The sequence below is a fragment of the Phocoena sinus genome, chromosome 11 (assembly GCF_008692025.1).
Source record: "Phocoena sinus isolate mPhoSin1 chromosome 11, mPhoSin1.pri, whole genome shotgun sequence".
Taxonomy (NCBI): domain Eukaryota; kingdom Metazoa; phylum Chordata; class Mammalia; order Artiodactyla; family Phocoenidae; genus Phocoena; species Phocoena sinus.
The window spans coordinates 96,888,173-96,902,669 of NC_045773.1; the positions used below are offsets into that span (position 1 = coordinate 96,888,173).

Below are 14,497 nucleotides of genomic sequence, written 5' to 3' on the forward strand. Positions count from 1 at the left end.
TGGAGAATAATTATAGTTGTGGAAGAGAGGTGTTGGCGAGAGAGGGTAAGATGAGGGCTGTGGAAAGGGTGACATCTGGGGTAAGTGTTAGGGTGAAAGTAATTATAGGCGAATGCTATCCAGTAGAAATATAATGTGAGCTATGGACACAATTAAACAATTTCCAGGAGCACACATTAATAAAATTAAAAAGAAACAAGTGAATGAACTTTAAGAATACACTTTATATCAATCAATATCTACAAATATTATTTCAACTTATAATCAAAGTAAAAATTTAAAGCAATATTTAACTCTTTTTGGTATGAGGTCTTTGAAATCTGTGTGTATTTATACTGGCAGCAAGTCTTAACGTGAGTTCGCCTCATTTCCAGTGTGCCATAGGCGTATGTGGCTGGTGGATATGGTAGTGAGCAATGCAGTTACAGACGATGAGACCTGGAAGTCCAGCCACTCAAGTTTGCATGGGAGAATCTGAGGAACTCTTAGGGGACCGTAACTTCCCAGCTTCCAAAATGCTGCATAACTAATACTGACCTACAATATAACAGTTCCAACTCTGTTTCAATTGTACTTGTCATTTCTAACATTATTTCTGTGATATAAATTAAAGTCTGGATATAAAAAGTGTTCTTAGAGATGGATTGAATAAATTCTCCTATGAACCAGAAATTAGTAAATGGGGAGAGAGAACATTTTATAACTCAAAAGTAATTCAGAGTGGAAGGAGCTTTAGATGGAAAAGCCAGGAATGATTTATTATCCTGACAAAACCAGCCAGACATGGACATAGGTAGGGGTTATACCACCTCCATTCTGGAACATAATCAACATTAAAAAAATTATTTGATGAATCTCTACCTAAACCCACCCCGCTCACCTGCCTTTGGGAGAGCCTCAAAAAAAAATTCAACTGCAAATGAGATGTGCAATTTTATGGTCTGTGAACAAGGAATAATATTTGAAATCCCTGAATTTAGAAACTGTTAGGTATTGTAGAACACAATGTTTCTTGCTAATACAATAAAAAAGAACATTTATATCATCTGCCAATGTGATGACTTAAGTAACATAGAGTAACTACATTTTTCCCCACAATATTATTACAATGAGCACAAATTCTCATCCTATAAGTAAATATCAAACACATTTCCACCTTTTTCATCCTATAAGTAAGTATCCAATACACTCCTACCTTTTAGATGCTTTAAAAAAAAAAGTAATGGTAAGTGATGGCAGAATACCAATGCTACTTTATTTACCCAAATTATTTCATAGAAATGTAAAATTGCTGGATAGATAACGATTATGATAAATTATGAAGGAAATGTCTAGGAGAGGGATTTTCTAACAACAAACTTTGGAATAAAAAGACTTCAAATTTGTGATGGATTGAGCCTCTTAGGAGAGGAAAAATGTGATTGAAATAAATACACACTGATCTTTAGGAACAAGCAAAATAAGGAACTACTGAGTGGTCTGATTTTAAGGTCACTTGGAGGCTACCCTCAAATCCCTCCTGAACACTCCAGTGTTAAAGCATTCTTAGAAGCTTATTTGTCTAAAGGTTCCCCAGAGAAATGGCAGTGTGCTACGGAGCTGACACTGTACGTTGGTATCAGTCATTTTTACAAGGTGTGAATGAGAAAAAACACAATGAAAGTCTCAGTCCTTCCTGCTTCCCGCCAGGTCTCTTCCACACGCTCTGCCTCTGCTCCTCCCTTCTAAAGAAAGTCACCTAGGCTCTGCTCAAGACCTTCTTTCCATTCCTGTTGCCTTTAATTTGTAGGTAGACGCTTAGCAAAAGCATTCAATCCCCTGTTTTGTAAATTTCAGGAGGAATAACTTACCTGTGATGATTTTTGGCCACACGTCCTCTGCTCCATCTTGCCCGGAACTCAGACTGCTTCTCTGATCCCAGCTCATCCACTTCGCTCACTGCCAGCCATGGCCTGGCCTGATGATGATTAGCCTGATGAGGAAGGGAAATTCAGAATTATAGCACTTGAAAAGGGAGAGCGACAGAGAACCCACAACTAATTAGAATTTCAAAAGACAGAGGAATTGACTTAGGTTCTAAACATAACAAGGGCTTGAGGGCTGGGTAGGTCGAAAGGGTGTATTTAATAATCTGAATATATAACATAGTGGCACTAAAAGTAGTGAATGACTGAATTCTAAATGACAGTAAAATGAAACATGGGACAGATGTGAGAAGGAGCCATGGAAAGGCTTTAGATAAGAAGAAATAAATAATTATGGAAGTGCATAGTAAAACAGTTCAAATGATGGTGAGTGATTTAATTGCACTTGGGAAGTTTTTTCCTTTTAATCTCTAATTTTCAGAGGTTATTTCAAGTGTTCTTTCCATCCTTGCTTCCCTCACGCAAAATCCTAGGGGAGAGCATTTGATTGACCACGCTTAGGTCACTTGCCAGCTCCTTGGCTTTGTCACAGGTAGGGGAAGTAGGTTCTGTCAGCTCTTCCTGGCTTCTGTCATTGGAGACAGGAATCTGGAGTTACTGAACCATCAAGACTATACACACTGGGAACTAGGAAATTGTGATGCTATTAGGGAGGGGAAATGGATGCACGACAGCAAAACAAATCAACCAGACACGCATCTGATAAATGTTCCGTACAGTTCCTCAGTCTTGGACTATTTCCTCATCATATCCTATTGTTCATAACATCAGTACAATTAAAAAATGGAAGTGGTATATGTGTGATTAGTTGGATATAAAATTTATACAATATTTTGCTTAGGAGTTTTATATATATATATATATATATATATATATATATATATATATATATATATAATCCCAAAATACTTTATGTATTTGTCCATTTCCTCTTCCTCATTTACTGAAAACATGTTGATCAAACATCTATTTCCCAAGCACTATGTTAGATACAGGAGATGCAAAAGTGAACACAACAGACGTGGTCGTTCTCTGTGTCATGAAGCGTGTTACATCAGCAAAGTCACACTGAGGGCAACTCTTGAGATTTTAGTTGATTAATCCAGATTAAACAGGCACTCTCAAAAAAGCAGTGTTTTCTCATTCAAGATTTTTACATCAATTTCATAAATAACATTTCTCAGATTGAATGACTCTAGAAGTATGGGTAAATCAGGAAAAAATAAGTGTGTGTGTGTGTGTGTGTGTGTGTGTGTGTGTGTGTGTACCATATGAACGTAACTGTGATCTCAGTTTAGTTGATTAAACTGTGTTCAGCCTAGGACTGAGCATGTCTGAGGATTTGTGGTTTAAAGTGGCCTAAAATGAACATAACTTTTTAGTGAAAAAAACCTATAAAAATTTAGGTTTTCTGATGCTTCAGTGATGTGGTCAGTATTTTAGCAGCTGCACAGAATTTTTTTTTTTTTTTAAAAACCTAGTTCCCTTTAAATATTGGGTGACATTTACAAAAATACTTCCTGGCCATCAGAATAAGTTACACTGATGCAGTGAAATTCCATATTCAATTTAAACCTTGCTAAGCTCTCTTTACCTGCAGTCTGACTGGTTCATTTGTTGCATTTCTATTTTGAAAAAAGACTAAGAATGTTCCTGGCAAAGGACTAATTCTAAGGAAAGAGACAGACACATGATCTTGATCTCATTCGAAGACTCAGGGCCAGAGAAGAAAACTAGTTTTGAGTACAGTCTAGTGTTTGCCAATCATATAGTCCCATGGTGTAATCCTCAGGCATTTATTCCTGGGTCTTGGGGAGAGGGGTTTGGAATAAAAACTGGGATCTCTGTCAGTCGCTGGGGACCTAGGAGCTCTACCTGCTAACCTGTGTGACATGGAGGGAAGCCATGTGGGTAGAGATGACGTGTATCCCTCCAGTTGGCATTGCCAGTGGAACGTGGGATGGACAGAGGCGTGAGTTCCAAGGTTTGATCAGAATCTGAGAAGATGTTGGATAGAACTTGGGATAACCTATAATGGGTACCAGCAGGAATCAGTATTGGAAGTGACAGTGGTCGCTTGAGGTGGCCCCAGCAGCAGCTGTGGGATTGACAGGAAGTGCTTTGCCTCCTGCTCTGTGGGGTGGAGATGCCACCACTGATTTCATGATGGATGTGGTCTGAAGACCACAGTGTAGAAACCTTGACACCAGGCAGCAAAGCAGAAGCCTCAGCCTTAGAGAATGAAAATGGCAGATGTTCCAAAAGAAGCTGAGAGGAATGAGTTTCGGCGTCTGTGATCAAAGGACTTAGATTCTCTCCAAAGAAATGAGGGGTGGTTTGAATTAAGGGTAGGAGATCATAATAGTTGTGCCTGAGCTAGAGAAATCCTAAATTAGGGTTGTAATCGTGACCCTAAATCTATCTTCAGATTGGTGTGGCCATTAGAAATACACATGCACAAAAATTTATAATAAAAATGACATGTAAGGGTGCATGTTAAGTGCATAATTCAAATTGTCAGAGCAAATATGTGATGAGAATTGTTTTTCCCCCTAGTGCACATAGCCTAGATTATTTCAGAAGTGATATTGTATAAAACTGTTTATATTGTTCTCATTTGCCCCTTAAGATGGAAAAAGGGTGTTATATGAAATATATAGTACATTTAAAAATATTTTTTGATCTGGGACATTTCAAATATTATTAAGAAAAATATAGGAAAATCATTTGCTTTAGGTTTATGAACTGACCTGGGTTTGTGTTTTAAGATACCGTTTGGCTCCTAAGTGATTTGAACCGCTTTCATTGACTTGGAAGCCTAAAAATATACACTCAGGAAAGCGTCCTTCCTACAGTAATAAAGAAATATTTTATGTAGATACAAGATGGGTGAAATATTTGGTCAGTTTATACAAATCAATTTAAGTTTACTGTCCTACCCCATCCCCTCCTTTTTTTTTTCCCAAATGGAGTACCAGAGTTCTAGAATAATATTTGTCCCATTGGGAAAGGAGCATTTTAATCAAATATTTGAGTTTTGGGAATTTCAACAGCATAAGAAAAGTTTAATTAGTTTTCTTCTCAGAAGGAACTGCCCACCTCCAGGTAATCACACAGATTTGCCCAGGAAATCAGCAGAATGTCTACTGATGTTGTCTTTTCCTGTTTCTGTTAATGCTAAAATTGAAACCATGGGTAACAGTTTACCAGCTGTTGAGCGCAGTCATTTTTCTATCTTCTCTTCAAATTTTTGTGAAACCCCCAATGTATGGCTCTTCGTAAAATAATATTTTATAAAATCTGTCATAAGTCGTTGGTTGGGGAAATAATTTTTATAAGAATTATTTTAATATTCAGAGATACTACTTTATGATTCCAGTTCATTGATGATAGATTCATACATTGAAACCACTGGATTTGTTTATGTGCCAGTAAAATTTATGTGCCTTCAAAATAAAAATGTGAGCACAGGAATCTGTATAGTGGTAAAAAGTATGGTTAAGAATCTTAGAATCATAGAAATGCTAGAAGTAGAGATCATATAGCTGATGTTACAGAAATCCAATGAGTCTCCTAATATAAACAGCTACACAGTAAAAGAACTGAGAGAAAGACTTGTTTTCTGATACATTAGTGATGCAATCAGTCTCTTAGCAGTTGGACAGGTTACTAAATTGTTTACCTATACCTCCTAAATATCTGGTGAAATTTTCATTTTCTTTTCATATCTTTATTGGAGTGTAATTGCTTTACATTGTTGTGTTAGTTTCTGCTGTATAACAAAGTGAATCAGCTATACATACACTTATATCCCCATATCCCCTCCCTCTTGCGTCTCCCTCCCACCCTGCCTATCCCACCCCTCTAGGTGGGTGAAATTTTCTAAAAGATTTTTTTCTTTTTGCTTCCAGAATAAGTTGCACTATATCAATGAAATTCTGCATAATTTCCAAGTTTACAAGGCCACCATGTTGACTGGAGTTCAATAGTTGCATTTCCATTTTAAGAACAATTTTACTAGAAAAGTTTCTTATGATCTTACATAAACTTTTCATGACCTTATACATGTTTTTAGCATACGTTAGTCCTTAATCTCCAAAAAATTCCATTTAGAGTTTCTTTCAAATATTTTTTGTTTTCTATTAAAGAGATTTAATAGAAAATAAGATTTTCCTTAGCCTTCATCAGATTGATTGACCAAAAACCTTATAAAAAAAGACCCATGGGAAGACCTGAACCCTTTGCTTTATGAGATAGAGTTTAGTTGTCTATAAGTTACCCGATTTTTAAAGAGAAAGTATTATTAATCAATATTGTTTAAACTAAATCTAATAATCCAATATATTGATTGCTTTCATACTGAAGTGTGCTACAGTGTGATGAAAAATATTACTACTACCTGAATGAACCCTTAAGTACAATACATGAATATAAGTAATCATAGATGCAGGGGGGAAGACATAGTTATTAAATGAATGAGGGCACAATCAGAAATATTAGGGGGTGACTGGTGTCTAATATCAGGTCCTTCCTAATTGAAAGGCAGTATTCTAAACTGTATATATAAATTTATGGACAAGTAGGACAATGGTGCCTGGCTTCAACTAGAAAGAAAAAAACACACCTACTTTGGTATTGCTTTTGTAGGACTTTTAAATATGAATAAAAAACAATATATTTATACTTAACCTTTGAATTATCATTATTACTTAAGTAATGGAAAGATCTTCCTGTTTAGAAGTTAGGTGCTTAGGGACCCGCTTTAACTCCAAGGATTTGAGGTCCGGAGGAACACATGATGCATTAATGCCTTGGGGTGCGTCAGATGAGCCCTGCAGCAATTATGCACTCGACAGCACTCCAGTGGTTTGAAAGTTAAAATGCCTGGTAATTTACCATGAGGGAGGGCCTTAGGGGAAGAAAGAATATGGCTCAATTAATTAGTACTTGTTAGCAAACTTCGACTATTACCCTATTTAGATTTTCAAATCACTGGTATCTCAAATACCCACAAGATTTGGAAAAGAAGTAAGAGTAAGCAGTGGAGAAAGCTAATTTGTCCAGCAGCGCACCAGTTTTTGAATATAGTGTGAGCAGTGGAGCCATTTTCACAGGTTAGCCTTTCTATAAAGAAGAAAACGGAACTGGTATCCATTTGCTGTTTTTAACTCTGTGGTTAAAACCTCATGCCTTTCAGTTTGAGTTTCTGGGTAAGATGAATACTCTTGATGACTACCTAGGGATTCCTATGAAAATCTAATAGAAATAAGTTAATTTTGAGAGTTATCTGGAGCTTTATGATGGGTGTTGGTTTTCTATTTAATCACTATATCTCCTAAGTGGCTATTGTAGATATTTAAAAAAATTAATGATTCTTAAAGATTATCTGGTTGTTTTCAGGGTATTATTCAAATACTTTGCAAATTATTGTCTTTGTTCTAAAGGCTTTTCAATCAAATCTCTCATGCATTCATGGTATGGAAACATTGCCTTCAAATAATATCTACACAAAATATAATTATTTTCAATACTTTTAGCTCATGTTCCCCCTTATTTCTGTTCTAATTGCTTTGACTAAAATTTCTAAGAGAATATTGGGTAATAATATTGATAGTGAACATCTAAGTCATAGTTTGAGTTTTCATCACTAGGTTTTTTTTTTTTTTTTAGTTTGTTTGGGTTTTGTTGTAGTTTTGTTTTGATACTTATAATAAATTTTGGTTTAAGGTAATCATTCTTTGGTTTAAGGTAATTGTCATATTAAAAAGTAGCCTTGTATCTTTTGTTGCCATTAATTTAAAAAATGTTTGTAAATCAATCTTATAAAAATAGTATTTGAGTGGATTTAGTAAGATAGAGCGTGTCTGAGTTTGACATAATTCCCACTAACTTGGCATTTATTACAACCTCTTGATTTTCACATTTCTGTTTCATACACATATATAAAATGCCTGAACATTTAAACCTGAGACCTTGGTATTAGATTTTCAAAGTGGGGAAAGTAGAAAGTTTTCCCAAATTTATTTATAAAGTTCATGGGAATCAAATTTAATTATAGATCTCTAGGCTTCAAGCCTTTAAAAGGAATAACGTTCAGGAGAATACCCTAGTTTGTAAAATTTTCGTGCACGGCTGTAATCGTAGAATGTAACTTGTTTAGTTATTTAGTTTACATGCAGGCCTTGTGTTTATTTAACTTACAGAATATTATAAAAAACATGATGATTGGTGATAAAAAGCTGAGTTGAAGCAGGTGGAGTCACAGGAAGAGGACAAGAATGGAACCAATAAACCAATCCAAAAATGGATAGAGGCATTCAGAGCTTCTCTCTCTGGAGCTAATGGGGCTGATTTGAAAGGAAGTGGTTGCCTCGTTGAGTAAAGATGCTTCCCATGATTCACACTAACCTTCCTCTGGTGGGCAATTTCATTCTCACTATTATAGCCCCCAAGGAACTGCATGGGTGCACACTGGAGAATTTCCTGACCAAAGTTCACGTACGGTGTAATTTAAGTAAAAGCCCTGATTACATTCCATGCTGCTCTGAGTTAAAGGGTAGGAAAACCTGATATCTGTGGAAGGGCAGAGGCAAGTACATGCGCCTTCCTCCCCCAATCAGTAAAAACAGCCCAAGAAATGCACTAACTGAGGCTGATTCTAAACATTGAACAGCTAATTCTAGGAAGTTACAAACAAAAGTAGAGTATTGAGAGTATAAAGACCAATTTACTGATTTATTAATTTATGTATCATGCCCAATTGCTTCAATGTAGAACCATAGATATATGTATATATGCAATTGTCAGATTATTCATCTGAATGTAACGGGCAGTTAAATGTCGGCCATATTAAAACCTGTTGTATGTATGTTGCTAAATGCCCTACTTTGAATTTCTCAGTGGGTCTGTTAATTTTCCTGTGAGATGATTTTAGATATATCCAAAAGCATATTCTGAATGATTAGGGCACTTTTAGGAATTTATCCTATTAGTAACCTACCTTCTGGTAATATATACCCTCTCCTAAAACCATCTCACTTTATTAAATCGTGACCTATCCAATGAAACATGAGCAAAGGAACTATTGTTAAGATGAAGTCTGTAGTTTCCAAACTGCTCATAGGTTCCACGTGCTTTCCCATCTTTAACTCTGCCTACTATATTCAGGTTATTGGCCCATCAAGGCAAGATACAACAATAGAAAGGAAGAATTATTTTAGTATTTAATAATAGTAGGTTCTTATTTGATTCATAAGCTGATTTATGTTATAGCAAGAAATTGGCAAAATAGTAATGTGATAAATAATAAATATTACCACTTCACTATCTCAGTAGTGTGAGAACATAGTGATTTAATCCTGCATGTCATTCCTAGTTTGAAACAAAGTTATATGCAAGAGATGCAGCCCCACCCCTCCCTGGGATGCCAAATCATCTTTATCTGGCTCTATTTTTTCTCCCACATCATGTAGTACCATTTCATAAACTGTAAAATATACATATTTGTTTGCTTTTATTCTTCCACTCACAGAATGTAAGCTCTGTGAGGGGAGGGGTTTTTGAATGTTTGTTTTGCTGATATATTCACATAATAAGCACTCAGTAAATACACCTTAAATAATTGAATGGATCTGAAACATCATATCCGCATAAAGTGACCCTGTACGACTTAATAATAATTTGAGCAAAAACATCAGTTAAAAACTCAACTCTGGGACCACTGAGGAAGTTTGGATTCCATTACTTACTTTATTATATTGTAACTTTGGGAGGCAGAGAATAATTGGGGAGCATCCACTAACAAAACATGCTTCCCATGTCTTTATGCTTTTGTGTCTTTTTTCCTTTGCCTATGCTTCTCCTTCCAATAAAAATTCCTTGCCCCTTTATTTCTGATATGGCTAATTCCTAATCACATTTTAAACTTACTTCAGGTGATATATTTCTCCAGGAAGTCCCCAGTATAGGCTAGATGCTCCTACCACACACTCCAACAGACCTCTGTCCCTTAGACGATATTAAATCACGCTGGATTGAACATTAGGTTCCCTGTCCTGTCAGTGCACTGTGCTCTGAAAGCAGAGCCACTGTTTTCTGTTTGTTCTTAAAATCCAGACATAGTGGTTGGTTCCTAGAAGGACTCAATGAAACAACAAAGGGAACGGGGTCTTGAAGGAAAAGAGAGAGGGGATGAACAGAAAGGACAAGAGGAATAAAGTGTGATAAAAAGGTGATAAGTTTTGGCTCATTTTAATCAAGAAACAACATCTAGACAATGGAAGGAGTTGGGTATTACAAAAAGTTTCCAAAAAAGGTTTATCTAACGAATGAATTCAGATAATAGTATGAGTACCTCTGTGTGCCAGGCACAATTCTAGGCACAGAGATTATGTTTTTACCCTCATGGAGCTTGTATTTTAGAGTAAGAGACAGACGACAGCAAGTATAATAATGCATATGTAAAACGATACACAAGGAACTGTAAAATGTAGTATAAAATACAAATACCTTGTAAAAATATATGAATCCTCTAAATACATAATGTTACAGAGTTGGAGGATTTTTAAAGAGAATCAGTGGATTGCCTCTTTGCTCAAGATCCCTTCTAATTCTTTACTTGTAAAATGCTATTTGCCATATCCCAGAATGCAAAGTAGAAAATAAATCACTCCAGGAGTGGCGTTTATAACTTACATGTGTGTCTCAACCCACACTGAATGTAGAAGGCACACTTTGCATAGATTTTGAAACCGTATGGAGACCTTGAAGGGGCCCATCTTCCAGCTGAGTGGGAAAGCCTCAAGCCCTGAGGGGAGGTAGCGTCTGGAAGGCTCCTGGTGTGCAGGCCTCCTCTCACTCAGCTGGGCAAGACCCTCATTTCTCAACTGACAACAGGGATGAAAATGGTCTGAGAACCTACAAGCCAGATCAGCTTCTCCAGACCTGTGGTTAAAAATGACTTAACTTTGTTTATTCTCCAAGGACTTGATTCACTTGCCATTGTTTATTAATAAGTCATTTCAGTAGACAGAGGATTGGAGTTTTGTACTGGATCGGAGGAGTTTCCAGGATATGGGCACCAATAGCTGACTGATGCTGCCATGGCAATGTAATAAGGAATACACCACTATTTTTGCTTTAGTAAAGGTGAATTATTTTGCCAGCATGTGAAAGGGTATACTTAGAGTATCACAGTGCTTTGTGTTAAAGGGGAAAAAAACAACAATTACTGTGAATGGGGTAGAATTACTGTGTTATTGCAGTACATAAGACTTTGATTACACACTGCCAAGATTCATATCAGCCTAGTAGTTGTTGACAGATAAAGTAACAAAAATGAAACATTTATTTTTTCTTTATTGAGATCTCAAGGGAAAGCAGATTTTCAGTTTTTACTACATTGATAGAACAGAGACTGACAGCAAAAATGTGTCGGTCCAGAAATATAAATTTTAAGCCTAGGTTCGTATCAAAATTCCATTTAGTCTTGGAGCTGCTGTTGGGATTATTTTTGATCTTAAAACAAATATATTATGGGATATCACAGTATACTTGGTATGTACAATATTAAGCCTTCCCTGTGGGCCATACTTGCAAAATTATTGTTGTTTTCAGTTGACAAAGCTTTATTTCTTTTGCAATGTTTGAGGCAACTTGAGGTATCGTCAGAGTAGGTGACATTTTACCGAATGCAAATTACTAGCAACAGACTGCTATACATTTCAGTCTGCAGGAAGTATGAAACTAGATTTGGAAAATTGATAACAGACCTTTTTTCTCTATTACAAAGTCATATTTGATGCTACAGTTTTGTTATCAACATAAGGACAAAAGTTAGTGGGAAATGTGAAGTGAGAACTTTGGGTTTGTGTCGTTGAGATTGTTGATGTCTTGGATAAAATTTCTGGCTAAATCATTTGTACCTTTCCTTCATGTTACTTAAGTTGACATAACAAAAGAGACCTGTGAACAGGCCCCTTATACTTTCCTTCCTTCCTTCCCTCCCTCCCTCCCTCCCTTCCTCCCTCCCTTTTATTTTTTAATTTTTTTTCTTTCTTTCTTTTATTCCTTCATCCCTCCCTCCTCCCTCTCTCTTTCTCCTTTCTTTTTACTCAGCTAGCAATTGTGGAAATTTTGCTATAGTTTCTCATAATTACGATGTTACTAAGTTGACTGGAATTCTGGACACAATGACATGATATACTTTGTGAATTATATACAAGTGGGTAAATAGAGTCATCCGTGAACTCTAAACATCATTATAATCCAACGGTGTCCATTTCTTGAGTATATCCTAGAAACAATTTGATTAAAATTTCAAATTATTCTTCTAAAGTCTACATTTGAAAATTTTCCCGTTAATTTTTTTAGCAACAGACAGATAGCATGAACTTGTTTCTTGAATTACCTTTTCTGACCTTTTGCAAGATGATAATTACAAAAAAAGGGAAGCCTGGAAGACTTGTAAAAAATTAAGCTTATAAAGTAGCTAAAATGGCCCTTCTGTGCTGGTGTCGATTTCAGAATTAACATTTTGGTTCATGTGCTTCTAATAATCACTGACCCTTACTTCATGTACTTTCCACAGGAAATGAATACAGCAGAAATTACTTTGACCCACTGACGGATGAGGAAATATACCCAAGGCAGTATGGGATGGAGGTCAGCGGAGAGGGTGAGCTAGAATTAAGTATGTAATTTTTGTGTCAGAATATTCTTTTCCATTCATGAAAATGAGGTGACAAAGATCACACATGCAGTTCCATTTAGATTTTGCAGCTTACAATTTAAATGGTAAGTTTTAACCACTAACAACATGACAGGCAGCGAAGATAATTTTTGATCAAGGACAGGAAGCTGGTCAGATAGAGAAGCAGGACTTGGCTTTCATCTGATGCTGCTCTGAGCAGTTTGCTGCCGTCCTAAGGCCTGTGTGATGCATATGGGCAGCATTATCACTTTACAAATGCCATCTCAGCTCTTCAAGTTTAAAATGAGCCTTCTTCAATAAAATTCATCCAACATGTGAGATTTCCATACCCAGAGACTATTGAATTCTTTCATTGAAGACGTGGATCCACCATCTAAGTTCTGAACCACAGAGGTGCAGTGATATGATGGTTTCCTCTTCTCTAATGTCGATTCTAGGTGTGGTTGTAAGATAACAATTTAAGATTGCTCCTTGTGGGCCTCCCACCGTGCATATTTGGTAGTTTACAAAGCACTCTAGGGTGTACAGAGGTTATTGAGATAGTGACAGTGACAGATATTACTTAGAGTCATTTGCAACCCAGAAGATCATATTTCACCATGGGGCTCCAGACATTGTATCAGCCTCTCCATGGGAGGAACATGTCTGATGTATGTATGTATGTATGGGATGAGAACATGTTTGATGTATGTGTGTTTGTATCTGTGTTCTAATTGTATGACTGGAGTGGTCATCCAACTTGGCATAATTTATGTTCGGCTCTATCCAATGGTAGGACATCCACATAATGACCCTCTAAGCCCTCTTCTAGAACCATGTTCTTCTGATGATTATTATTTTTTTTTGGTAGTGACATGACCTTGTTGCTTTACCCTTGTAAAAGGGTACAGTAGTTCTTACATTCGCTATTGTACCGCAGTGGCATATATAAAAGAATCTAAGAACACCTAAATTTGTTGTTTCTGTAGTAAAAAATATGATATATCCAGAGTAGCTAGTGCAAAACAGTCATTCATTTTGATCAGATGCTTATATATTCTACGATTTGAGAAACTATAATGGCTTATTCTGAAATGATTCTTGTGTAGTAGATGTCATAATCCATTGACTATGAGATCCTTTTTATTGGAGAAGTATCACATTACAAGTGCCCTGCAACATGCATTTTAAAATCATTGTTCCAATTATCACTGATATACAAAAGGGTTTTTTTGTTTGCTTCTTTTAGAGCAAGATAGCATATTGAACAGAATTTGAGTCTATGACCTATAAAATAACTAAATAGCCATGATGATCAGTAATTTCTTTGTGATTACATTGCATGTCTATAAATTAGCTGATGAGAAAGTTATCATAAATATGTTCTTTTAGCACCCCTACAAGTTGATAATAGAATTCTCTATGATCGATTAACAGAGCTGTTTCATGAGAATGGGCAAGGAGGATCCCAAGGTAAGAGACCAATTATTTCCAGTCTTTTATATTAACATCAGTCGTAAATTAATTGAGATGGTTTCATGCAAATGCTAGCCTGGTTTTTCTAACTATAACCATTAATTGATGACCTATGTAACGTTTTGATGGCTGCAAATATTTAATACAGCTAAAGTTGGGGGGAGGAATTAATTATGGCCCAATTTCCTATAATTACATAGAATTTATAATCCTAAACAGCAAAAATGATTTAACAGACCTGCTGTTGCAGGATCCTACCATGTCGTATGGTATGTTTGGATTCACTAGTTTATGAGGCTATATGCCATTCGTTTTAAAGACTGTTGCTTAGGTTGTAAACAAATTCTTGGAGGTGAAAAAAGACAGTATAGTGTTTTCAGTCTTAGCATGAGAATTCATACTTGTG

At 36.1% G+C, this 14,497-nt stretch overlaps 1 protein-coding gene across 1 annotated transcript in view; it reads left to right on the forward strand.

Annotated features, from left to right (window-relative positions):
- The window catches only part of OFCC1 (orofacial cleft 1 candidate 1), a gene marked incomplete at its 5' end in the record, with an annotated part of 268,883 nt that overhangs the window by 2,845 nt on the left and 251,541 nt on the right, over positions 1-14,497 (forward strand). The window contains 2 exons of the mRNA XM_032648945.1: positions 12,514-12,600; positions 14,020-14,088. Coding sequence (XP_032504836.1) covers positions 12,514-12,600; positions 14,020-14,088 — 156 coding nt within the window. The remainder of the gene's footprint in view (positions 1-12,513; positions 12,601-14,019; positions 14,089-14,497) is intronic.